Source organism: Apteryx rowi, unplaced genomic scaffold (assembly GCF_003343035.1).
Source record: "Apteryx rowi isolate R43461 unplaced genomic scaffold, aptRow1 scaffold_7, whole genome shotgun sequence".
NCBI lineage: Eukaryota > Metazoa > Chordata > Aves > Apterygiformes > Apterygidae > Apteryx > Apteryx rowi.
In genome coordinates this window covers 4,089,475-4,115,727 of record NW_020450982.1, presented here as the reverse complement: position 1 = coordinate 4,115,727, position 26,253 = coordinate 4,089,475, and the positions used below count along the sequence as shown (strand labels likewise).

At 53.5% G+C, this 26,253-nt stretch overlaps 1 protein-coding gene across 13 annotated transcripts; it reads right to left on the bottom strand.

Annotated features, from left to right (window-relative positions):
* PDZK1IP1 (PDZK1 interacting protein 1) lies at positions 1-25,976 on the bottom strand. Of its 13 annotated transcripts, none has more exons than XM_026086792.1 (7): positions 25,882-25,976; positions 25,122-25,229; positions 20,275-24,546; positions 19,597-20,181; positions 4,645-4,753; positions 1,624-1,722; positions 1-958 (listed from the first exon to the last, which is right to left on the bottom strand). In XM_026086792.1, the coding sequence occupies exons 4-7, from the start codon at positions 19,913-19,915 to the stop codon at positions 886-888; spliced, it is 600 nt and encodes a 199-aa protein (XP_025942577.1). In that variant the 5' UTR covers positions 19,916-20,181; positions 20,275-24,546; positions 25,122-25,229; positions 25,882-25,976; the 3' UTR covers positions 1-885. The 13 variants fall into 13 exon arrangements, 5 of the variants coding, with proteins under 5 accessions (XP_025942577.1, XP_025942578.1, XP_025942580.1 ...); XM_026086793.1 differs by having other exon boundaries at positions 23,719-24,546; XM_026086795.1 differs by lacking the exons at positions 25,122-25,229; positions 25,882-25,976 and having other exon boundaries at positions 19,597-19,874; positions 20,080-20,181; positions 23,719-24,002.
* Between the last annotated feature and the right edge of the window lie 277 nt (positions 25,977-26,253).

Here is a 26,253-nt window from a genome sequence, read left to right as displayed (position 1 = left end):
ATTGCTCACAGGGACGATATATACAGAGGAATAGATTTGTTCCGAAATTAAAATGCTTGGTTCAGGGCCTTTGGCTGTCCAAAGGAGGGTGAAACATGGAGAAGAGAGCAGGTTTCAATCGGCAGCTCCCGGGAGGGTGGCTGGGGGCAGACGGGGGCGGAGGGAGCCCCCTGCCCCGTTTGGTCCCTTACACAGAGCAGCCGGGTCCCCGGAAGAGCTAGTAATGAGAGGTGACAGTGGCAGTGTGTCAGTGAAGGGACAACCAGCCCTGGGGCTGCTGGGGATGCAGTCGGGTAGGGACGGCCATGACTCAGGACCAGGCTCTCCTGTGCCTGGAGCAGTGGAGGAGGATGGGTTTCTCCTGCCCTCTCTCTGCATTGGTCCCAGGGCTTTGGCTGCTTTCTTGGATGTCTGGTCCCCTTCCCTCCCCTGGGTTAAGCAAGGATGGGAAGCCTGAAATGCCTCCAGGACTGGCACAGTCCTACACAACCAGCACAAAACTCCCATGATCGGCTCTGGGCCTGTGGCCATGTCTGGAGCAGGTCAGCAACCCCATGGCTCCCCAAGGATTGGGAAAGATCAGCCTGAGCTACAGGGTCTGGTGATCCCATGGCAGGAGAGGTCTCACTCTCGCAGAGACAGATCCCTGCATGGATACCAGCCTCTGAGGAGCCTTGCTAAGAGGCAGAACAGTACGAGCCATCCCGCACCTGGGACATGGAAAGGGAGAAGGTCGGAAAATGATGGTGACGTGGAGAGGTTGAGGCAGCAGTCAGGTATGGGGGAAGTCAGTGCAGAGGGTCCCTGTGAAAATGCCCATCATGACAGAGGGAAGCAAAGTGAGGGCTGGAGAGGAAGAACAAGGGCTGATCGCCAGGACATGTGCTACATCGCGGTGGTGACCACCTTCTCCTCGGGCTCCAAGGTGTTCTCGTAGGCGTGCTGGCTCTCTTTGGACCTGAATTGGGAGAGAAAAGCACAGGCAGTTAGTTCACTCAAGGGTTAGTCTGGACTCTGGCAACAAGAACAGCTTCTTCAAAGCTATTGCTGGGGCCCTGACCTTGCATGTGTTAGCCACGTACTGACTGACTTTGTGCTTGCAGCAGTCCCAGTGTAAGAAGTTAGGCAAGCATGGAGATCTCCATAGGATCTTAAAGGCTTCTCCTTCCCAAACTATTAAACCTGTAAAGGGAGAAGGCTGGGATAGAGGTAGGGATCCCTCTCTGAGGAGGACAACTAAGTTCAGGAGCACATAGTGGAGATTAATTTATTCAGAGGACTGTTTTGACGCTCAGCATCTGGACGGTAAGCTAGGGCCATGATTTGGTGGCTCTGATCTCCCCTGTTCAAAGGTGTGATGCAGCATAAAAAAACCACGGTGCAGCAGGTTACCAGGTGGTGGGTGGACCATGGGGCTCTGCTGCAGGGAAGGGGAGAGACAAGTGAAGACTGGATGCTTCCTCACTGCCTTTTCCTTTGCCCCTGCGGAGGATACGGGCCACAACAATCAGGTACGTGGGGTCTCTGATACCCAGAGTGGGAGGGAAGTCATGGCTCTGCATGCCCAGAGGGCCAGAGCAGAGCCAGGAGCCTCAGGGAGAAAGTCTTGAGCAAGGCCTTCACCTGAAGTCAGCTGCTGCTGTTAGGTATTTCCCTTCGTGGCCGTTGGACAGGACATCTTCCCGTTTGTCTCCGATGCTCACCACCGCCTCAACATTTTCCCTGGAGAGGGAGAAGAAAGAGCCCATTGGTAGGAATTGAGACAGAGCAATGGAAGAGCCTTGCTGACATGGGCAAGAAAAGAGCAGCTGATGCTCCTGGTGACACTGAGGAGGGAGGGCTTCTTAGACACCAGGACTCTCTTGGCTCATAGGGATCTTCAGCCAAACTTGTGATCCTGAACTCGCTGCCTGGGGCAGCAGCAGACTCCAATGCCTTCCCACCAGGACGTGGGAGAGGAAAGACCCCCTCGCTGCTGAGTTACACAGTGAGTTTTGCAGCTGCTGCTCTTGTACTCTGAGGGCCAAGAGCCGCTGCTCACCCAGGCAGAAAGTTTTGGGGATGTTTTTGCCACAGGATGAAAGAAGGACTCCCCAGGGAGCCCGGCTGCGCACCCCAGTTCCATCTGAACCCAGTCGTGTGACTGCAGCTGGCACTCCCAGCACCAGCCTGGATTGGTGACAGTATTGCAGCACTCAGTAAGGCTCATTTGTCAATACTTGGGATTGTTTCTCCTGCTAACTGGTTTTTCCAGCTTTTGTCTATGTGGTCTGTTGCAAAACAGTCACCTACAGTCCAAACCGACACACACAACAATGCAGAGACTCTACCTTGGCGGGTACAGAAGGGGTGTGTCTGTGTCCGTGTGTATATCCGTGCAGGCAAAACTGAAGAGTTTCCATTTGGATCTAAGGCTGAATCCCTTTTAGAAGGAACTGCAAGGCAGGAACTGGATGTTCAACCTCAGCTGGAGCCAAGAAGCTCAGGCTGGAACGAGCCCATGAACCAAATGGCCCCAGAGGCGCAGAAGAGTTTAGCTGTGGTGGGTGGATGCAGGTCCATTGTGTGTGCACATCACTGCCTTCTTTAGCGCTTGCTAAAGGGCAATTTCTGAGACTTTTTCAAGGAACAGAATGGCATAAACAGGCAGTGACTTAAGCTGATAACTGCTGTCAAAGTGACAGTGCAGAGCTGGCAGTGTGCCAGGCTGCTAAGCTTTGCGAGCGTCTCTTCTGAAGAGAGGCCAGATTAATTAAAACAAGCTGCCATCCCCCCAGGCCTCCTCACTGGCCTTGCAGGCAGAGCCCAGTCCTGATGCTGGAGCCAGGGACACCTCTGTGCTCCTGGGAAGAGGCAGCCCAGCACGGGCGGGCGAGGGCAGAGCTGGGAGACACCATCTCTGATTCCTGCTCCGTGGGTCAAGGTCTCCTCTGACTTGGTTTAAGGACAATGGTTTTTCTTTGGCAAACAAAGACTGCATTTTAGCTCAGTCTAGACTTTGCAGAACGTGTTCACAGATGCTAAAAACGGTTGCAAATCAGGATATATATATATATATATATATATACACACACACACACACACACACATACATACATGGGTAGATATATATTTGTTTGCACTGGAACTGAATGCCTCCCCTTAAATGTGTCTGGGCTGGAAGCTGACCTGATGAGCACAGAGATACATCTAGATTCCACTAGACCCTTCTCCTCATGTCTGGAGAGGTTGCAGAGCTGTGCAGATATAAGAAACCTCTAGCTGGCGCAAAGCCCAAAGTGCCAGTGCTGGAACAGAGTGACAGGGAACAAGGTTATAGTCCATCTTCTGTCTTTCCCTTGACTTTGGGCTCAGATTCAAGATCAAGTTACTGCAGCTTAGCCAGTTACCATGGGTCAGCTGAGAGGAGGAGCAGTCTGTGTGCTCACTTAGCCTGCAGCGAATGAAGGGTAACTGGCCTTGCCCAGCCTTCTCCTGTGGGCTCTGCTCAGTCCGCTTAGCTTACCTGTGCCCCAGGCTCCACACAGAGATCTGCTCTGGCTCTGCTTTCATGTTTTTCTCCCAGCTCTTTTCATACATCTCTACAGACTTTGTCTGCTTTGCAATTCCTGCTATTTTGGGCTTGTTTTCCCGTGGACACGAGGCACCTGGGAACTACACCCTGATAAATTCCCCCTTTGGTTCACTGCGTGAATTCATCTGAGACACCAAGAAACCCATGGCAGATGCACAGGGCACAGGGAATAATTTCAAGGGAGCTGTCATCAACAAGCCATGAGAGTATCTACTTCTCATGAAGGGTTTTATTCTCCTCTGATATCTCATAGGGAATCAGCTCATGCTGCAGCCATAGTATAATTCAGTTAAAGACTCAGACCACCAGTCCCAAATTTTTAGGAAACCAGGCTCAGGCAAACACTTCTTTCTGCTAATCATCCCTCAGTTCCCTTTTCCCCGTGTTAGAGCCCAGAAGGGTCTTGACTACAAGTCAGACTTGCAACCTTTCAAGTTCAGACTTGAAACTTGGTCAAGAAAACAATTGGGTTCTTCGCAAGTGGGGTTAATGAGGCTGGATTACATGGACTGCTTCTGGAGGGCCTGCATGTCCCTGGTAATAAGGTGAGCCCTGCCCCAGGGTGCCTCTGCTCTCCTCTGAGACCTGAGCACCTCCAGGGCTCGCTTGCGGCACAGGTCTGCTCAGCAGCATCTTCTGTCTTGAAGCCATGTTCTTATGGGACAGATGAGCTGTACTTGAGCTAACCTTGGCAAAGACAACCTTGTCCTTCTTGTACAGCTCAGTGCAGCGCAGCCGCTTGCGCCCAGCATGGGCACAGCATAGGCATGGCCAGCCTGACCTCATCTGCACCTCCCCGTGCAGCCTGCTCTTAAATACCAGCATGTGCAATGTCCCTGCAAGGGGCCGCATGGTGCCAGAAAGCTGCCAGGGCAAGAAGTAACTGTGATCAGAGAGCAGGACAGGGAGTCTTTTCTCTCCATTTTTGGCTCACTTTGTGCAATGATCACTGTGTTCCCAGCATTGGCACAGATCTAAGGGGCAATTAGAAGTGACCTGTGCAGAGATGCTGGGGCAGCGAGAGCTAAGCCATACCCAAATCCTGGGTGCCTGGAACTCCCAGCACTTACTCTTTCTCCTTACACCAGAACTTATTGACCACGAAAGCGATGGCCACCAGGACTAGAAACACAACCACTGCGATGACACCTTGTGACCACGGCTGGAGGTTACCTCGGGCTGCAGAAGAAAAGGATAACATGTATTAGAAATACATCCTTGCACTTCACCAGTTCAGCTTAGCTTCCTCATACCAGCTTCTGTGACGTTCAGCCAAGAGTTCAGTCCTGCAAAGACAAGCAGAGCACGTTGCTGTTAAACCAGTGTAGCCCTTAAGCAACGGGGCTGTACCGGCAGCAGCACTGGCGAGGGGAAACTGAGGGAAACCCCCAGACAGGCGGGAAGAACAGAAGAAATCAGAGGCTGAGGGGGAAGATTCCCAAAGACCACAGACATTTTAGCGTGGGCTCCTGTGAATAGCATGGCAAACCTTGATTGTCTTTATAATGTGAGCCTGAGCACAAATACCGCTGTGTGTAGCCAGGAGAAAATCTGAAGGACAGTTCTTAAACACCTGGAAATAAATATGCAAAGGAGGACAGAAAGCCTCTGTGTGTTAAATAGGAAAAATACCAGAATTACTAATGGATGAAGCTATGGACTTGATAAAACGTGATAGTATTTGTCTAAAATGGTGGGGGAAAGAAGGAAGAGGGGTTTCAAGCAACTGTTTACTCTGAATCCCAAGGTCCCACAGACAATGTTCCTGGTTATTTTCCAAATACTGCCTGGTCAAATAAGGACCCTGAAATAATGACACTGTACAGGTTTTTTTTAGCCATGAAATCGCCAGGGGTGAGGGGTAGGGAACTGCAAGACAACCTTGCTGGTGAAACCAGTGCATTGTTATCTGGGCCCTCACCAACCTTAGTCCCTCACATGGGACAACGCTGCCTTTACCTGACTTGTCGGTCAGGACATGAAGCTTTCTAGAGAAGGACCAGGAGGAAGCAAAACCCTGGCCAGACAGGACCTTATCACACACTGGCACTGCTAGTATACAATCACATGCCTGGCTTGGTTCAGTAAGTCTGTTTACAAGAACATCTGGAAAAGAGAGTTTTGCTTTTCTGTAACCATGCCCAAGCAGTGATCTAGCCACATGAACACTTGCAGAGGTGCAGAAGGGTTGTGAGATGTACACCAGGATGCAGAAGAAACTCAAGGCCAGCACCAAGAGAAGAGGAAAATGTTGGTCCCCATCCTTTGCTCAAACTGCTGGTTTAACACTTCTCTTGGGCTGTCGTACTCAGATATACTCACACCCATTCTTAAGTGTTGAAAAGAGAACTTATGAGAAGTTAAGAATGTGTAGATACGTCCCTTTAGGATTTGATTATCACTTTGTTCAGGTAAGGTTTTTCTTGTTTCTGTCAATCAGAAACATAAACTTTGCACKTAAATCAAACCTACCAGCCGCAGCCCGGCACGGGTAGACGGGGCTGGGTGGAGAGGAAGGTGGAAAGCTCCCTGCCAGCTGCTGTCAGCGAGAGCGTCAGGCCTCGGCCTGTGCGATAGCCCGCTCCATGCCATCTGCTAGCCCGYGCACCGGGGAGCCCTTGCGGAGGGTGAGGAGCATGGGCTGACCACCGGGATGCCCGCAGAAAGCAGCGCTGGCCTGTGACGCGGGGGTGTCCTCGGTCTCGGCAAATACTGCTGCCCTGCAGCTTCCTTCTGGTGCTGGAGGTCTGTACCAGCTGAATGCTTGCAGCAGACAAATCCCTGCCATAAACTGCAAATGATCTTTAGTARAGGCAATAAAAGTGAGCTATGCAAACTGTATTTACAAACTAAACATCCACAGTCAGCTACACACTGGATCTGCTGCTGACAGCTATCCCATCTCTTCAGTCTCTTTTGGAGAAGGGAGATTGTCTTTTTTTAAGAGCCCCAGATCTTCAGATCATGATATTGCAAGAGGATCTTGGCTTTTATAAAAACAAGAAAACAAAAAAACTGTTTTCCTTGTRGTGGTGAAACCATGAAGTGCAACTYGATTTAGSAAACTGAGAGCAAATATATGCAGCCCCAGAAGCACATGACTCCTTGCCCATCTCATGCAATACATACTGCTGCTTTTCGGGCAAACCCTCGGGGCTGCCGAGGGTGGGCAGCTGACTCACCGCTCGGGGAACTGGGAACACCCTGGGCTTACCAGSCATGGGAGCAGCCCCGGTCGGGGCCACAGAATAATAGCGGCAAGCCCTCGCTCAAGCGAGCCGGCAGAGAGGCTTAGATGTGTTTACTGACAAGTCCTAGGGCCAAAACTCAGCTCAGAGGAATGCAGGCGGAAATTCCCTCTTGTATCAGCGTGCTTCAGCTGAAATCCCCTCGCATTAGCGAGCTGTTGTTGCCAGTAATAAGGGGATGAGAGGCGTCAACAGGAGGAGCAGGGCTTGRGCACTGCCCCAGGGTATCTGGCGTGGAGGAGAAGGTCCTGCCTCGGCTGCCCACCGCCCCCTCCGCTCATGTGGGTGCAGCCTCAGAGACACCCACAAAATCCACCTTCAGGTTTGGCCTGCTCTGTTTCCTTCTTCACCCTGTCCTTGGCTGTCATCGCTGCCAGATTTATTTATTATTTGTGTTTTATTTTTCCTGCCGGGGCCAGGGTTTTCCATCTGAGCCTAGGAAGCAACGCTTGGGTTCAGCCCTCAGTGAGGTTGCTGCTGGGGTTAAGGGAGTTCAAGGCCAACCTGGATATACCCATATTCAGTGGTGACCGAAATCTCGAAACTTGCATTTCATGATCTCTCAGCAAAGGAGGTAAGAAGATAAATGGGTAGGAAACTTCCTCCAGCCAGCTAGTCTTGGGAGGTACTGTGTGTTTTTTTCAAGTGAAATCTCACTCAAGCAGCTGTTTTCATGAGACTGCAGAGCACGCGAAGCCAAAGGGGAAAATACCAAACCCAAATCCGGTGGGGCTGCTTTTGAGAGACCTTGGAAAGCCCAACTCCAGGGAGAAGTGAGGAGCCGAGGGTTTAAATCTGAGCAGAGCAGTCACAAGCCCTGAGCACGGGCACCTGGGCTGGGTCCTTCTCCGATTGTTTCACTGAAAGTAAATCAAGCTGAAGGCAGCAATGTCTGCACAGGTGGCATGGGAACGTGCTGCACATGCCCCAGAGAACCTGCCCCAGCCCAGGGAAAAGCCTTGCCTGAACATTTGCCCTATGCCCTGCGAGCTGAAGAAGTCCTGCTTCAAAAGCCAGGTTTCCCTCCTTGCTGCAAAGATGCACCCCAAGCCAAAGTTGGTTCCTTCCCACCTCAAAGCCTATGTCAGGGGTCTCATGGTGAGAAAAGGACCTCCCCACTTGCCTCCCCCATCAGCACAGCCCCATGGCCATGAGTTTGGACCAGGCTTTGTGGGCCCTGTACCGTTTCCCCCAAGTCCCCCCCCACACACAGCTGTCCTGCCCTGTGACCCCTGCATTGAGACTGACACCGAGGAGGAATATGGCAGCGGAAGTGTCGAATACCCCCCACATCAGGCTGAAACACCCCGGTGGGCACAAGGAGCTTGCGTAGGCATAATAAAGAAGGAACGGCAACCAGGCAGAGATAGGAGCAAAAGTCAGGTGTCTGCAATCTTATCGGGAAGGAACTATGCAAATCTCAGCCTTGCCTGGCAGGCACTGAGACACATCCGCACAAAACACACCGCCAGGCTGGGAAGAAGTGTTGCAAGATGACACAAAAAAGCAGTACACCTTGCTGTCTCGGTGAGAAGGAACAGAGGAAATAATTACTCTTGCCTGCGAAAGCAGCACTGCGTTCCCCGAAAAATTCCCTACCAGGGATGACACTCCCAGGGCGGACTTGCTTTTGGGCCCTTCCACCTCCCCTGCTTTTAGCCCGGGGGCAATTGTGGCAGGTTTTTTCCTCAGACAAGAACTTCGAAGCCAAACTAAGCAATGCAAGGTGCAACCCCTGTGCTCACCAACATACCGGTGCCCATGCATCTGCAGGCACAAACAGGATCAAGGAAAATGCCAATGCCAATATAAGCTCTTGCCCACACTGTGACTCTTTCATGCTCAAGGCTTGTCTGAATACACATACACGTGTTTTGATGCATCTTCCTCTAGTGCTTGGAAAACATTGGCAGTTCCCTGTGTTTTGTCACATCTGGGAAAGTTGTACCAGGTTCTAAACCCTTGCTAAAGGCTTTTTTCCTTCAAGGCAACAGCAAAACTTTTAATCCTGCTGACGGTGGAGACCCCACACTGTTAAATCCTTAGCAAGTTAGTAAACAAATGCAGGAAGAGCAGTCAAGGTTGGGGCATCAGAAAGAGAAAGGGGGAGGGAATTTTCCAGGACTTTGGCAGGATCAGATTAGTTTTACTTACTCCTGGTTATATTCTTTCATGTTCTTTCATGAATGGCATAAAACTACTGTCACAGTGATAGGAAATTTCTCTATCAAGTCTTCAGGAAGGGAATGGAAGCTCAGTTTGCAGAGGAAAATACTTCCCCCTGCCACCTCAACAATGATCGACATTAAAGATTAACAAGAGAATATATGAGGTCTCAATGAACAGAGAAAGCAACCTAGCACTAYGCTTTTCTGCGGAAGAGCAAGAAGAGGAGAAAAAACAAGCCTTAAGAAAACAAATTGCTCATCGCAGTGCACAGTCCTGCTGGAGATAAATCAGAGTTGTTTTTACCACTGTGTAACTAGGAGAGATAAATCTCTGCCGAGAGTTTCAGCACTGAACTAAACAGGGAAAAACTATCCACACTTTGTCTCCAGCAAGATTTCGCAGCCAGATGGGCACCAAACCTCTCCTCTGCCCCCACTAACACGAAGCCAAAGCTCAAAACATGACATTTTCCCCCCTTTCCCAGGGAGCTCTTCCAGGGTCCCCCCTCGCCCCCAGAGCCGCAACGCCGCGCAGTTCGCCGCGTGCCCTCGGCTCGCCGCCTGCGTGCAGGGCTCGGGGACAGCACCGCTCCGGCCGGCGCGCAGCCTGCCCTCGCCCCGTGCCTCAGTTTCCCCGGGGAGGCGAGCCGGGCCGCTGGGGGCAGCGCTGGAGCGCTGGGCGCTCACCTTCCTGACACGAGCCGGGCTCCAGCGCCAGGAGCAGCCACAGGGCGACGAGCCGGAGGGCAGGCATGACGGCGGCGACGGCGACAGCGGCTGGCTGCTGGGGCCGGCGGGCACGCGGCGGGGCCGGGAGGAGCGGCCGAGCCCGTCCCCTCCTCGCACGGGGAAGGGGCCCCGCGCGGCGCGGCGCGCCTAGCCCTCCCGCGGCAGCGAGCGCCGGGTAAATTATCAAACGCGTTAAGGCGGGAGGCCCATGCTCGCACCTGGCTATTCCAATCCTGTCCCGGGAAGCGCCGGAGGGAGGTGCCTGCTCCCGCCCTGCACAGCACGGGCTGGCTGGGAATTCGGGGGCAGGTGACTTGAACCTGACTCTTCCCTTGGGGCTTGCAGGGGAGCCAGGGCGGGCGAGCACCACCCGCGCTGACCGCGGAGGAAGAAGCGACACCGAGACGGGCAAAAATCTCTCCCGTAGCTAGCACGGGGCGGGGGAGCTTCGGGAATGCGGTCGAACCGACGGGACCTGAAATCCCCCTGACCGGCGATTACCCCGCAGCCTGCAGGGCGCCGGCCCGGGGCAGGTCCGCGGCTCCCCGGTCCCCGTCCCGAGGGGACACCGCCAACGCGCCCACAGCGAGGTCCCGCCGCGGGGCCGGGCAGGTCCCGGCGCTGGGACRGCGTGGGGGAAGTCGTCCGAGAGCCGCTGCCTGCCTGCCCCGCGTGGGCCTGGCTCCGTTTGCTGCCCAGCCTGAGCAAAAGGAGGAGGGCAAAGCAAATCAAGGCACAGGTGAGCGAGAAGCGGTTCTCTTCTTTTCAGCAAGCGTCATTAACAACCCAGGGAAACACGTATGTGGCTTAAAAACATCCCTCGGTTCAACCACACTCGGCGCTGATTACTCCCTCCCACACCACACGCCTTGTTAAATCGAGATTACTACAGAAATCATTAAACGTAGTAAACATAGTGCTCATTTTATTGAGCCTTTAGGGCTGTTTCCAAAAGTTTTTTGACACCAGAAGAGGTAGAAACACATGATTAACTGTGACAGAAAACAACCCTACAGCTGACGTCTTACAGCTGGCAAGCTCCCTCTGGAGCGAGCTGCGCACACCCAGTGGGATGGGGAAAGGCGTATGATACTCTTCCAGGTCTCGAGTTAAGCAGATTTCTAGCACATGCAGGATTTGGATGGCTGACAAACTTGCGCTGCAGGAAAAAATAAAAGCTATTTGGCTTCATGGCTGCGCAACTTCAGTTACTCCCTGAGGAAATTTTAAAATTGTGAGGCAATGGTTTCATCTTTAGCACTCTCCTTGGTGTATCTCACAGCCTTTCCTCAAGGCAAACCCCCCTCTGGGTCGGTGAACGCTCCCTTGGCTCAGTGGGCAGCTCCTGAACTCTCATATTCTGGATCTCATCCTTCACCACACAAGGACCCCGGCTGGGCAATGGGTTCCCGACAGAGGCACGGGATTGCAGCAGCTCCTGCTCTTCAGCTCCAGAGCTGGTGAAACATCCATGGAAGCTCCCACCTAGGCTGAGGGCCTGTGTGACATGTAGAGGGAGGCGTGGAGATGGCAGGAGAGAAAAGTCTGCAGGAAGAGCCAAGAGGTTGGGATGCGCAGCTTCAATACAGCATAAATTGCTTCCCGTACTGCCCTTCACCAAAGAGGGACCCATTCGGAAACATGCGGTACCCTCAGGAATAYGTAGTCGATGGTGTAAGAGATGTTAGGCTTTTCCCTGTTCATTCCTTCTCTTTCCTCTGGAGCTAAAGTAGTGTTATTTATCTCAGAAATGAGCTTGAGYTGGCTTGAGAAGTGCAAGATTGAAGGCCAGCTCCTGACTCTCTGCCAAACTCCTGTGTGTCACTCATCTTTCTGTGCCCAAATCCCCACCCTCAAAGTGAGGTAATCCTCTTGCCTAGCCCTGAAAGTTTTTTGCTGACAAACTCTTCAAGGCAAGGAACTTCCTTGTGCTGTTCCTGGGAGGAATGAGGCATAACAGGGACCTGCCCCTAATAAGGCCCTATAAAAGCCATTTAGTTACAAATAATAAGGCATGGGTTGGCTTGTGAAGATGTGAAAATGAGAGTGAACTTTGGTTTCCTAATGACTTATTTGCACTTTATCCATTCACGGGAAGCATGCAGAGCTGTGCTCTCTGGTAGTTATTTGTTGTTCACCTCTCAGCACAACCCCAGGAAAAAAAAAATGTCTTGAACAAAAGAATTCAAGTCACCAAACCTAGAGCACCCAGTCCTGCTGCCACCCTTAGAAAACAAAACAAAACAAAACAAAACAGCGTCTGAGACATTGGCAAGAGAGACCCACACCTACTCCAGAACATCTCTACCAGGCTCCCCCCAGCTCCAGGGGACCCTGGGGATGCCTGGCTGATTTTCAAAGTACAGGGATGTCCCCAGCAGCCCACCCACCAGCCACATTTCTTGGGGCATGTGGTGGGGATGTGATGGGCTGGACCAGAGAGGAACGCAGGGCTGCCGTGACATACAATAATAATTTGCCCTCCGATCCATGATTTTATAATTCTCTCCATGGCAATGTGCAACTTGGGACCAGCAGAGAAGGGAAGCTGCCAGCTCCCACTGCAACACTCTGAGAAATCTCACTGTCCCTCACATTTAGGCCTTCAGCTTCGCGCAGCCGTGGTGAGACAAACCCTGGCAGGCCTGTTTTACAGGTGAGGGAAACTGAGGCACAGAAAGGGGAAAGTCACMCCTGCAGCCAGGCAATTACTCAAAGCTCAACCGGAGCCAGACCCAGTTCAGTTCTCTCCCAAGGACTCATASAGGTAGTAGCCCATACAGCAGGTCTTGTACAAAAACAGGTCTTTATATCKCAGCATTTATGTTGATGTGCTCCAAAAAATGCCATTTTTTTCCAAAGAAATGTCTTTTTTAGCCAAAATTAACACTTACTCAAACCCATTCCTGAATCTAAAAGGTGTTCTTGGGTGATATGGCTCAAAACACAGATGCTGGTTCCTTTTAGAAAAGCTTTGTGGAGCTCTGTGTTTTTATGGACATTATTTTTCTTTCTCCTTCACTTCCTTCCTTCCTTCCTTTCTCCTTCCTTCCTTCCCTCCTTCATCCTCTTCATCTCCTCCCCCTCCCTCAGAAAGAGTCATAAAAATAAAGAAGGAAAACAGATAAGAACAAGCCTGAAGAGCCCGTAAAGAAGAGATTATTTTTTCCTTAAAAAATATTGATGTTTAAATGACTGCTCAAAAAATTTTATGTTTGTTTCTTCTGACATTTTCCATAAAAAATAAATATTCCCCCCATTCGCCCCAGAATTCCCGCACTTTACATAGATATTGACTTTCAAACCTTTCCACACCGCACCCCAGCGCTGCGGTTCAGCCGGGAGATTCGCTCCCTTCCTGCGCACGCACAGGGCAAAGAAAGAAACCAGTCTCTGCGTTTTATTACAAGTTTTGCTAGACGATTGATGAGTCCCCCAGGGCGGATGCTAATTAGACACATTTCTCTACAAAAGGTCTTCTTCCTCTGGAGCAGGCCTGGAATAACCCGCTGGAGGAAGCCTCGGGAAGCCCTGACGGCTGCAGGTTGCCCGTGCAAACCCGGCCGGGCGGCGTGCCGTAAGGGTGCACCCGAGGCAGCCGTGGTCCTCGCTGCGGGGAGCGCTGCGTTGCCCCTTTTGCAGCCTGGACTCCTCAGCGGGGTTAGCCAGGACCGCGCTTGGCAGGACACTCCTGCCGTGCAATGAGTTAGTTATTTCAGAGATGGGTTATTTAATTACAGACTAACCCGACCACCGTCGTTGCTGTCTGCAGGCACTGTCCAGTTTTTGCAAGGACAGCAAGGATCGTTCCCTGCCCCATGCCGGCCCTGTCCTCTCGCCACCCRAAATGGCAGCGCTAGGGCTGTACCCACATTCTCCCATCGCTGGACCACCAAACCCATCCCACCCTGGTGCCCCAGGGCTCATGTTGGGGCTGTGCCCATCACAGCTGGTCCCCGAGCCCAGGTGACATCCCGCCACAGGAGCAGCACCCAGTGGGACAGGGGATGCCCAGCACAAATGTCAGGGCCTCTCTCCATGGTGCAGGATGTGCAGGAGATGATGCTCCAAAAACACGGGGTGCCCTTACGGCCTGAAGGGTCCCTAGGCTGAGGAGGTGTTTCTCCATGTGTCCATCCAGTCTGCACCATGCACCTAAACTGAAGCCCCAGACACAGAACGGCAACAGAAATGGAGATGCTACTTCAAGCAAATCCAAGGACAGGAGAAAACGGAGGCGACTGCCTTTCAGACATGGGAATTCAGGTTGGGTTTGAGGGAAGGCTGTTTTTCTAAAACATGAAATCTTCCCAAAACCGTGCTGGGAACAGACTCTGAGACCTGGGATCCTGGAAGAGGGGCCAAGTGGCGCTCAGATCTATCACGSTAGAGCAAGGTACTGGCTTGCTGCTGGAGGCATTTTGTTTCCAGTGCTATGTTTAAAAAAAAAAAATCACAAAACCCTCTTAACTCCTTAACGAATCACTAGAGGGGCATTTTGTTAAACAGGGCAATCAGTCAGACCATGTAAAATCTGGCCGATACCCCACTGCAGATGCTCAGACCTTGTAAAACCTAGCTGATACCCCACTGCAGATGCTCAGACCTTGTAAAACCTAGCTGATACCCCACTGCAGATGCTCAGACCTTGTAAAACCTAGCTGATACACCACTGCAGATGCTCAGAGGGTGGCACGGCACCCAGCAGCCATCGAATGCAGAGCCGTGCTGTCCAGCCCCATGCTCCCCATGGCATCAGTGAGGGTGGCCCCACAGTGGGTTTCATCCTGGCCGCATGGGACATCCCGGTGCTGTGTGGCTGGGGAGCAGGGTCACAAAGCCCCCAGGCGGTGGCCGACACGGGTGCTCGTGTCCAGGACTGAGCTCCAAGCCAAGGGCTGTGCTACTCAGTTCATTTTCCCTTGAGACCTGCTCAATAACATCACCGTGGCCTGCGGGTATTTCCTGGGAAACTCTGGGTAATCTTCTCATGCTTACTAGTTTTTCGGAGGCTCCCTCTCCTCTATCTAGCTGCTTATTTGTACATAACTGGCAGATTTTGTCCCTCTTTGAGCTCTCTGCTCCGCTGTCCCCCTGAGTGAAACAGGCCAATGGGTTTAACAGCTATTAACAGGGCTGACAGCACATTCACAACAGCCACAGGCCTTACAGCCTTAAAAAATGAGGCTAAGAAAACAACCACTTGATCTGTCCCACCTTGCCCTGGGCTGGGCAGGAATCAAACCAAATGGCCACAAGTGACCCTAAAATCCCTGAAAGGAGAGAAGTGAATCCTTCTGCCTCTGGTTCGGCCTTATGGCCATGGGAAGAGCCAGCATTAATTAGTCCCTTTTGGCTTTCTGGTCCGCTCAGAGGGCAGACGGCGCTCCTAACGATTTCCGAGCACAAGGGAAAGTGCCTTGGCACTGCTGGAGTGGCAGATAGTCAGGACCCCAATACACGAGGCACAGAAAGGGAGAAGAGGGCTGAATTCTATCTGGATAGTCCCTTCTGCCCACCGCTATCAAACGCAATGAATAATTTACTATCCGATCATCTCTAATCTTCGTCCCGTAAAATCAGTAGCAGGCTGGGAGGGTTTTTGAAGCCTCCAGCTGCATTCACTGATAAGACATGAGGCAGGAAAGATTGGAAGCCCATAAAAATGATAATCTCAGGCTTCAGTGTAACTTGGTGGAAGGGTTTTCTCCTGTCCTTTCATTAAGGATGGATTTCATGATCTTCCTTAAATAAAAACAAGTCTTCTCATGAGGAATCTCCCATCCAAAAACTGATTGCATCATCATTAGGAAATAGGAGGCCAATCAGCCATAAAAAAGTATCTGGACCACAGGTTAGTGCAAAGGCCAAGTCCCTGCAGAGCAAACAGCATCTGTCATTACAGGATCAGAGGAAACTGGACAATCAGAGGTAATTTCTGAATGCAGAGTGAAGCTCTAGGCATCAGGGCCACTATCCTGAAGTGAACAGCCCTCCAACCCTTGCTGGTACTTGGCTAATTTATCCCTCAAGTGAAAGCTATTTGCTGACAGAAGAGGGAAAGACAGGATCCTATGCTCTCCTCCCAGGGCCTGCTGGAGCATTCACGATCTCTTTAAACTTTTCCCCGGTTATAATTCCCATCATGCAAGGTGGGAGCGAGGTCTGGCTGTGCTGGGGTGATGTCACTGCCCCACACCAGGGCTGTGCAGCCCAGGTTTAACCACAGGGCTCTTGGACCTCCCCAGAAACCAACTGTGTTGCATCTGTTCGTGATCTGAAACCAGGCTGCCCTCTCACCCAAGGGGAGGAAGGTGAGGGGGACAAACCATTTTGGGGGGTCTCAGATGGTTGGGGCCAGGCTGGGTTATATCCAGCAACAGAGATGAAGAAGAAACAAGGCAGGGTTTTGTGGGGTGACTGTCCCCCAGCAGATGCCCTTGGGTTGCCCCATCCTAAGCAGCATGGATGTCTTTTCCCTGGCTTGCAGGAGGAAAGCTTGCAGGTCAAGGAGGTAGGCACGGTAAACCCCTTCTGTGGCCCACACAGCCCAAAACTGGTATGGACACCACCTAGGAGAGCCGGAGTAAAACCCAAGCTTCTGGCCAAAATCCTAAACGTGAGTCCAGTCATCAAGCAAAGCCCCTTCTTCATAGTCCTGAACCTCCTTAGTATGAAGAGGAACATCACATTTCATTCAGTCTGGCTAGGTGCAGATGGATCCCAATGAATACAGAAGATGGATGAACAGAGATATCCCTGTTTCTCATACACATCCTTCTGTGAGTGTTGCCATTATCTGGGAGAAGAATGGAAAATGAAAAAAAACCACCAGTTCATCAACCGTTTACACATGAATCTCAACCAAGATGACCAAGAGGAGGAGAGGGAAAGAGTTGGCTGGGTTAGTGGGGGGAATGATTTCAGGAAATAATCATCCCAGGTGCCAGAATAGGAGAAAATTAGAAGTGTAAACTATAATCAGATGTTAAGTTGCTTTTCTTCTGCTAATTGAAATAATGTTTTCCCCACTATCCACCACTCTACCCCTTTCAGATGCTAATCCCTATCAAACATGGACTTACAATTACAAATTCATAGGCATCTTTCCCAGGGGCAGAAATTGCTTTGCCCTGTAACCTCTAAGATGAGGTCTTAATAGGAATTCACGAGCAGTCACTGGTAAAGCTTCATTAGCCGGAGAGAATAGACAAGGGCAAGTTGCAGTGCTCCCTAACCACTCTAGGGAAAAATTAATTTAAATTACTTTGTAAAGTAACAAGGCCAGATAATGTGTTTCCTTCTTGGATTATTGTTTTCCAACACCCTAATGCGCTCATAGATTAGGTTGCTTTGCCTGTCTTGATGGTGGTCCATACTAAGTTGTGATTTATGGAGAGCAGCATCCTTTGGAGAGACATATGCAGCCCCTTTGGCTGGAGTTGGCTGAAGACAAGGTGAAGGAACAGCTGTTCCTCACCGTGTTCGGCTGGGGACATCTGCATTGCTCGGAGTCTGTTAGGGGCACTGAGGCAGGTAGCAACCATCTCCATCAAAACTTCAGCACCAGGCAAAAGGCCTTTCTACTAGAGATGACACTTCAGCTTTTCCCTGGTTCAAAACTGGTCCAATCCAGTGGAAAGAATCTTGCTCTTTTGCTTCTTGGAGGGCAGATCCTGAGAGGTGCCGAGTCCTGGCTTCAAGGGCCGGAAAAACATGAGAGACCTCCACCAGAAACACCAGCCCTCAGCACAGGTACTGGCCGAGGCTGCTTCCTGAGCTACAGCCAGCTGAAAACTAAAATGCACTAAAATGCGCTAAAAACAAAGCCTGCATCCCTGTGGTCAGCTGTGATTTCTAACCCCCTCCAAGACATTTGAAAGCACTTGTCCACAAAAGAGTTGACTTTTCTTCCACGGGCACCAGGCAGACCTTTCCCCTGGAAGCTCTTTGTGCTGCAGGGCACAGGCTGGCTTCAAACCTTTCTGGCTGGGGTTGTAATTTTTTGTGTCTTTATGGAAATCTGCAGTGACACGGAGTGCCAAGTGAAGTGACGTGGGAAGATACAGCGATAAGCAGCTTGGCAGAGGGGAGCTGCTGGCTGTAATTCTTCGGAGCGCTCTGCTCTTTCAGCGGGACTTTGGTGGGCTGCTCTGCAGCCCAGGCGCAGCCAGCGTGCCGCATTATTAACCTGAGAACTGTCGTGCAGAATAGGCCTGTCTGGCTAAATCGTCAGGGGACGCGGGGATAATTCAATAAAGAGACAAAGAGTTCAAAGGGCCTTTCGGCAACTGGAGAGCAACAAACGGGACTGATCATCTGAGCTGATTAAATAGGTTCACAACTGACCCAGGAGTCCTAGGAGACCAAACTGAAGCCTGGAAGATTTATGAGGAGCTACCTGAATTGGAGAGAGAATATATTTCTTTTATTCCTGCCTTCTGAATGGGTTCACTGTTGTTTTCAAAGCAGAGAGAGTGGGCTAGAGAGATATGCATTGAGACAGAGGGATAGACAGGTAAGTAGGTAGGTAGATAGATGGATGGACAGACTCACGACCTGTCTGATTATTTTTCTGTCTCCAGATACTCAGAGGAAGATAGAGGAGCCCCGTGGTACCAAGATCCATCTTCCGTGATTCTCTCATCCAAAACCGCAACACTTAGAAATGGGATAATAACCCCCAAGCATGAGATTTTATGTTCTGCTAGCTCCTGTCAGCCCAGCTCCTGCATTCACTTGTCGCTTGAATTTCTTTTATCCCAATCAGCAGCCCTTTTCTCTTCAAGCTCTGCCAAATTCTCGGCTCAGGCCGCGCTCCCTGGTGATGAGCCCTGTGTTTCGACAGCTCAGCACGTGATAAAGCGCACCCTTGAATCCTGCCTGGTTTTGCTGTCAGGACCTAGCCAAATGGGTTCATAATGCTCCTGGAAAGCAGCAGGGCTCGGTTCCTCATGGGAAGGACACTCCCGTGTCCCCATGGGGTAAGCAAGAGCCAAATTTCGGTGTATCCCCAGCGAGGCGCTCTCCCTCCTCCCGGATGCCAGTGCTCAGCATCGTCTGAGGAAGATCTCCCGGGGAGGTGGTTTCTCCAGACCCCACAGCCTTTCAGGAGCAGTAGGAGGCCCTCAGCAAAGCTGAGGAACACCCCAAAAGAGGGAAATTGGCCTGAGCATCCTTGAATGCGGGGTGCGAGCTGCCAGAGCACTGCCAGCTGGCACCAGCCCTATCCAATTCCCCGACAGTCAGCAAAAGAAACTCATCTTCAGATGGCATCTCGCTCCTCCTTCTTTCCAGCATCCGAGCTTTCAGCTGGCATTCGAAGGGGAAAAATAACAAGGCAATCAGAAGCGAGCAAAACACATCTAATAACCTCCACTTCTTTTCAACGAGCTCCAGTTGTTGCTTTACAAGTGTACTCCAACCCCAGCAAGTGCCAGACAAAAGCTCCCCTCTCCTCCTCCGTGTCTGTTAAACAGCCTTATTATTCCTGCAGCCCGCATCTGCTGGGTGGCAGGCGCGATTACCATAACACAGGGGCAGGATTTGGCCTGGCTGCTCCACTGTCGCTATTGCAACAGGCAAGAGCGTTTGGCTGGTTGGAAAATAAAGCAAAAAAATCGAGCAAAAAAAAAAGAAATCAAACGTGTGAAGTCACTGTTCTGGCTGCGGCCCAAGCAAACAGATGTAGGTAAGAGAGGAGATGGGAAAAATCGCGTCATCTTCTGCTTTGCGCAACCATTCAGGGGCTCCTGTTGTCAGGGAAGGAGGCGGGAGGGACACAGAAAGGCCGGAGGGATTTCATGCTAACCCAAGGCGCTGGAGAGGGGTTTCTCAGCATACGGTGAAGCCGAGGGGGCTTTTGGAGGACCCTAACCTGTGTCCGAAGCCTTGGAGGTTCCTCGCCCCGGAGAGAGGCTGCCGCAGCCGAGCTGAGTGCCGTGAGATAGGGGCAGCGCGTCGGGGCTCCCACGGGAGGCACGGAGAGAAAAGGGCTGAATAAAGCAGAGCAATGTCATTGTGCTGCCGTGGCTGGGAACAGGCCTGCCCTTTAAACCGGCGCGTGAATAGATTTCAAGGACAGAAGTCGAAGACCCCTGAGAGACGCCTTTGCCTGGGATTGAAGAGAAGAGGCTGTTTCCAGGGCTGGCAGAGCTATTAATTAAAAATAAAGAAATAAATGAACAGCGGGGCATGGTCCCAGCCACCAGTGCTCCCACCTGGAAATGCGAGCCCTTGCAGGGTCTTCTCACCCCGAGGTCTCCTGGGGTCTCCCTGCAAGACTCCACAGCCCGACCGGCCTGCCTGAGCGACAGCACCCGCCCAAGACTTCTCCTATGACTTTAAACCCCCCAAATACCAAATTCTGCAGGAAAATAGCTGCACTGTTCCAATAGGTTGGTTATAACATAATGATTGTCTGTCTGTGGTAACCTCATGAAGCCTTGGAGAGATGATCACCCTGGGTGGAGAAGAGAGGAAAAACCTTTAAAACATTTTATTTGGAAAATGTCAAGAACACATTGAATCATGTTAACAAATTTAATTTCCTTACAAAGCCTCGCATGCAATTTTTAAAGCACAGGTTTCGAGCAGCTCCCGCGGGAGGTAGGAGACGTGCCGGAGGGTTTGCACGCGCGCTGCGGCCCGGCGTGGACGGTGCGTGCAGGGGTGTGCAGGCGCAGGGTGCGCTGCGCAGCGCAGCGTCTGCACGCCATTGCCCTCTCCTGGGAAGAGGCAGGAATATTTAGCTGTGTTATAAACCCTGTGTCGCCGGCAGGACGTTCTACCTGTGGCGGCGGCGGTATTTCTGGTACAGATAGAGACATCCTTCCCGCGGCGCGGGCAGGGAGCGCCGAAGGGCCTGCCGGGGCGCCCGGCGAAGCCCCGGCGGCCTCGCCAGCSCCGGCTGCGCTGCGATCGCAGGAAGCGCTTGTTCTGTGGTTACCTTTGATCTAAGAGTTATCTGCAGAAAGGGGTTCCCTGAGACCTGTTCAAAGGACGTGCTTGCCRAAAGCCGGCTGCGCTGGAAGCAAGAGCAGCCGCATCGGCTCAGCTCTCCCTTCTCCGCGGCCGGAGCGAGCGCCGCYGCCCTGGGCAAGGCTGTGACAGCCCCGCGCCACCCGCCGGGAGCCCCGCTGGGGCACAGCACRGGGACCGCGAGCTGCCACTGCAGGGCGGACCCAAGCGCGTGGGGTGGAGGTGGAGACGTCTCCATCCTCGGGGCAGCGTCACAGGCGGAGGGGACAACCCACGCTCCTTCCCAAAAAGGCCTTCATATTGCCCGCGCATGGGTGCGCGCGTGCGGGACTGTACCCCTGCCCCGGCGCCTGCAAGCGGTGAGATAGCTGGGGCGAGCTCGTTTGGGGCAAGGCCGCTGGCGGGGGGCTCCGCTCCCCAGGGGCAGGGCGGACGGCTCGTCCACCCGAACAGGCTGGCAGAGATATGAGCAACAGGCGGCTCAGTCAGGCCGGGGAAGCTCAGTGGTTGCTGCCATCTGGGAAAGTGCCCGGGAAGAGCAGCCGGTACCTGTCCAAATGGTTCGGTGTCACCTGACCTGGAAGGGCAGGGGAAAAACCAGCTCAGAGCTGGTAGGACACGGCGGAGAGCAGATCAGGAGGGATTTCTGCAGATCAAACCGAATGCAAAACCACCCAGGTGTTTCGTATTGCCTGCCGTTAGGATTCGCGGGTCTCCCTCTCCTGGGTGCCGCTGCTCCTGCCGCGCAGGCAGACTCCCCGGGAGAGCTGGGACCCAGCGGCAAGTCCTGGGAGCAGGGCAATCACCACGGAGGACGTGTTGCACCGCGGGGCAGCGGCTGTGGCTGGCACCGGGGCCTGGGGGAGCAGAGGGGACTTGCTGCTCTGCAGCGGGTGTCCCAGGTCGGGGCCCGGTTGCTGCCGTGCAGCCTGACCTGCTGTACAGCGCCTTGCACGGTGCAAAGCAGATACCCAGGGGGTCTCCAGCTGCCAACGTAACAGACCCCTTGGTGCTGACCGTCCATCACAGTAGGGTATTTTGCAGCAAAATGGCTCAGATCCGCAAGCCTTGCTGAGTCCCATGCATGTCCCATGATCAGGGACCCGATGTCCTAYAGAGGAGCTGCAGCCACCGCTCGTTTCTGGCCTATCGCAGGCTGGGGAGACCGTGGTGCCAACTCGCCACCCACACATCTGCCAACCATGAACAGAGCCCTCCCGACCCTGAGCGGCAGCTTCCCATCCACGACATCTGCGGCAGCAAGCTGCTAACCAGCTCCAGCCGTCCCCAGGGGCAACCCCRTGTGGCTTTTCTCCCTCTTCCCAGCTCCCGTTTCAACACCGTTCCCAGGGATGGAGAGAAGCAATGCTCTGCTGCCGGATGGTTAYGAGGTGCATGATTAGGAGGGTGTGGGAATGTTTCATTTCTGCTCCAACAGCACGCAGGGGGACGTATTTCTGGCAGCACGAGTGAAATGCTCTGGAGTTGGGCTCTCTGCTTTGCAGCGTCCCTTCGCTCACGTGCCTTTCCGACACGCAGGGGGACCTTGCCACTGATTTTGGTGGCTTCGGACAACCCCAGGAGAGCAACATGCTCTTCGCAGGCTCTCTGGCTGTGGGGTTGTGCTGCGAGGGGTGACAGACGGTGAAAGCAGGGCAGCTGCAGGGCTTGGGGAACGTGCTGGCCACGTGGCCCCATTCCCCTGAACACCTCCGCAATGTCCGAGGGGTTTTGGCTAGTGCCTAGCCCTGCAAGCRCTGCAAACGGCACAGGGACAGCCCCTCCGGGACAGCCAAGGTCCGTCTAGCCGGTTTCCTGTCTCCAAAGCGGGGTGAACAGGGCACGCAGGTAGCAACGCTCTTCCAGCCCCTCTCCGGCCTGGGACAGTTTGCAGCTCCAGGAGTCTGCTTCGAACATGCAACCTGCTAATCTTGGGTGACGCAGCCCRAGGGCTGCGGGCAGGTCCAACACCGCGCTGCTCCTGCCGCCCCACAGCCTGGGCCTCTGCAGTGGGGCTGTGGGAGCAACYCACGCCACTGGGACTTGGCCGCTCTCGGCCTCGCCGCACCTTGCCTAGGTGGTGCTGTCGGACATCCCGGGACGGCAGTCGTGCCACCGATCCCTTGGGATGACCACGGGCACGGCGGATGCTTCGTAGGGCTGCAGACGTTTCAGCTTGAGCAGCAATCGCCCCCCTAAAAGGGTTCCCAAAAGTGTCCTCGGAAAGCCGTACGTGGGTCCCTCAGCACACAAATGCATTTCTCAAGGGGCGACGCGGGCGTCGGGGGAACTGCTCCGGCCTGCGGAACGGCAGCCCCACGGGGAAACGCCGAGCAGAGCGCAAGGAACGCCGGGCAAATTCTTGCCTCCGCCGCAGCTTTCCCCTGCGACCTCGGGCAAGTCCCCGAACCTCTCCGGGCCGCTCCGTAGGCCATCTCCTCCCATTGTTCCCGGCAGCCGTTAAGCAACGCGATGCCAATAGAAATCCGGCTTTCGTTTTCCATCGGGGGCAAACCGAGGATCGCGGCACCGCCGCGTTTTTTCTGGCCTCTTTCTGCCAAAAGCCCTTTGCCGCCGGACCTGCTCCCACCCTCCGTAGCCCTGCGGGCGCCGCTGGAGCAGAGACAGCCCAGAAACCCTGGCGGCAGGGTCGGCCTCGGCACGAAACCCGCTGCGGCCGGCGGCAGGTTTAAGCGGGTGCCGGTTGCGGCTCGCGGGGAGCGCGGCCCCGGCGCGGGCGCTYGGCCCCCCTGCCCAGGCCGCGCGCCGCTGGCCGGGCACCGCTCCGGCCCCGCAGCAGCAGCCCCGGGCAGATCAAAGCGCCGGGGCAGTTTTAACTGCGCTCCAGACGCTCCCTCCCATTTCCTGCTGGATTCCCGTCTCGCTCCCTTTCCCCGCATCAGCAAAACAGAGTGTAAAAATAGAGGCCGGGCTTCACCAAAACACAATAGTAAATTGTTCCCCGGAAAGGTCACCGGGGCGTCTTAGAATAGCTCCGAGCGCCGGGAAAAATAAATACCTCCGAGGGGAGACGGGTTTGCAAACGCCCGCCGGCGGCAGCCCGCCCGCCGCGTTCGCGTGACGGCTCCCTCGCCGGGGGTTAGGAGGCGACGAGTCCCCTGGGCGCCACGAGCGCGGGGCCGTGACACCGCCGTGCCCGCCGCGAAACCCGGCTTTGCCCGTGGGTCCCCGGTCCTGAGGCCGCAGCCCCTCTCCCGTCTCCGAGCATCTCCCGGCGTGCCCCGTCCCCCGGGCTCTCCCCCGCCTCGGCCGGAGCCGCTGCGCTGCGGGCGCCTGCCAACGTCCTCGTCACTGCGCAGCCTCGGGGAAGAACACGAATCAGGAAGACGAGTGCTCCTTTTCCTCTTCCAAACTTCTGCTTTTTCACACTTTGTCCCGGCCCRCCCGCGTGGGTTAGAAATGCCTCCGCGCCTGGGCGAGGGCGGCCGGGACCCGGCTCCGTGCGGGGCCGGGGCTCATCTGCTGCCGCATCCGACCCCGCTCTCCCCCGGGCCCCGCGCGCCGGCTGCCGCCTTTCTCCGGCAGTGGGAACATCGTGCAGGGCCCGTAACTCGCCGGCCACAGGGGAGAGAAACATATTGAATAGCTCCAGCGAGCAATAAATTACTTGCTCCCGTTGTCGATGGGCCGTCACGATGAAGAGGTGAAGCTTTCTCATCATTTGCGAGGGTGGGAATGTTTGGGTGCTGTATGTTCAATGAGCGTATTTTAATTAAATGATGTGGGAATCCCCATAAAAAAGCAGGTCCTTGCTCTTTTTTTTTTCTTTTTTCAGGCATGGAGTGTCAGTTCAGACTGCCCTATAACATGATTTTTTCCAGAAATGCTGTAATTAAAACCAGATAATGAGGCTTGAAAATAAAAACTGCCCAAATTTAGGGTGACTTTCTTTTTGTGTTTCTTGTTTCATTGTCTCTGAGTTACATGTCCCTCCTGCCTTCTCTTTTTTTTTTTTTAATTCATTTTTATCTAAATGCCACTTCCCCTCCTCTCTCACTGCCCGATTTCGTCCATACCACAACCACCCAGTGAAAACACGATACTCTGGGAGAATTTCACAAAATGATGGGCTCTGTGGCAGGATATGACTGTTTTCCTTTCTGCAATGTTAAGGGGAATTTTTTGTAACCCAGAGCTTAAATTCTGTCCCTGTGCTGCTAGAAATGTTAGAAAAGTCAGCAAACAGAATATCTTTACATGCGYTTGCTGCAGGTTTTTGAGGAAACTACTATTTGCCAGAAAATTTCCCACAGCGTGAGAGAGGCCAAAATCCCTGTTGCCTTTAAGAATAGTGTGTGCAACTGGTTCAGTTCATCCAACACCGAAACTGGGGCGAGATGAGCCGCAGCCTCACCGGCGGGCCCCTTCCTGCCCCGGAGAGGCGCCCAAGGGCAACGTTACCCGTGAAACCCGGCGTGTGTCCATCCCCTCCGCACTGGTTGTCTCTATGCTGTTAAGACTGGGACCCTAAGGTAGTTTCCTGCTTTCCCCCATGGTTTGTGTAAACATCTAAAAAAAAAAACAATTTTTTTTTTGTATATTTGAATCCACAGAATTCAAATATACGGAATAGTGCAAATAGTGCACTTCAAACATGCAACTAACGCCGTTAGTGGGAGAACACCAGRCATTTTAGGAAACTATTTGGAGGCCAGACGGTTGCTTGCAAGGCAAAACCATTGTAAAAAAAAGCCAACGTAAGTAGCTTGCTGAAAAATGAATTAAATTTCCAGCCTGAAAACAGGGGTGGGAAGGGCTTTTAAAAATCATGTTAAGAAAAAAAAAAAAAAAAAAAGGCGGAGATGTTTGTTGGCTTGTGTGTCGGTGGCAAAGCAGCTGGGAGACCCCCTTCAGCAGCTTCAGAGAGGACCCCATGGATGCTCTCCTCCAGCCCTGTTGCCTGGGCCAGGGAGCTCCACCTGTGGGCCAGGCTGGAAGATCTTCTCCAGCGTTGGTTGCCTGGCCACTGCAGGGCCACCAGGAACAGCTCTGGGGATGCATCCGTGGAGCACGCCCCAGCGCGGAAAGGTCTCCCCGCTACCCCAGACCCCTTCCCATCCCCAGGACCGGCAGCTCCTGCTCYCTCCCAGCCCAGCTGTTTTGCAGCGCCTGGCCCTTGCCATTAAAAATATATGTTCCGGGAGTGATTTTAAACCCTCACCTTGACAGTTTGCTTCCTGAGCAAAACAGCGTGCTGTTGGCAAAGGCAACGTGACCGCGAAGGCCGTTTTCGTGTAAGGAAGAAATAAGCGGAGGGGGAGGTGGGAAGGGGAGTTTTCCTGGTGGTGAAAGGGAGGGAGGGAGCAGGCAGGGAGGTGGGAAGGGGAGATAAACCGCACACGAGCTATCAGCTCTTTCCGGGAGGACAGCAGGACGGGAGGACGGGGGTTAAGCCGGCTGCGCAGCGGTGATCAGCCAACCTTGGGTAAACACGGCCGGGCGTTCACTGCCCGGCGGCCGCAGACGTTGCTGGAAGACCAATGCGTTGTCCCCACGCCRGCGAGAGCCCAGCATGGGCTGCGGGGCTCTTGGC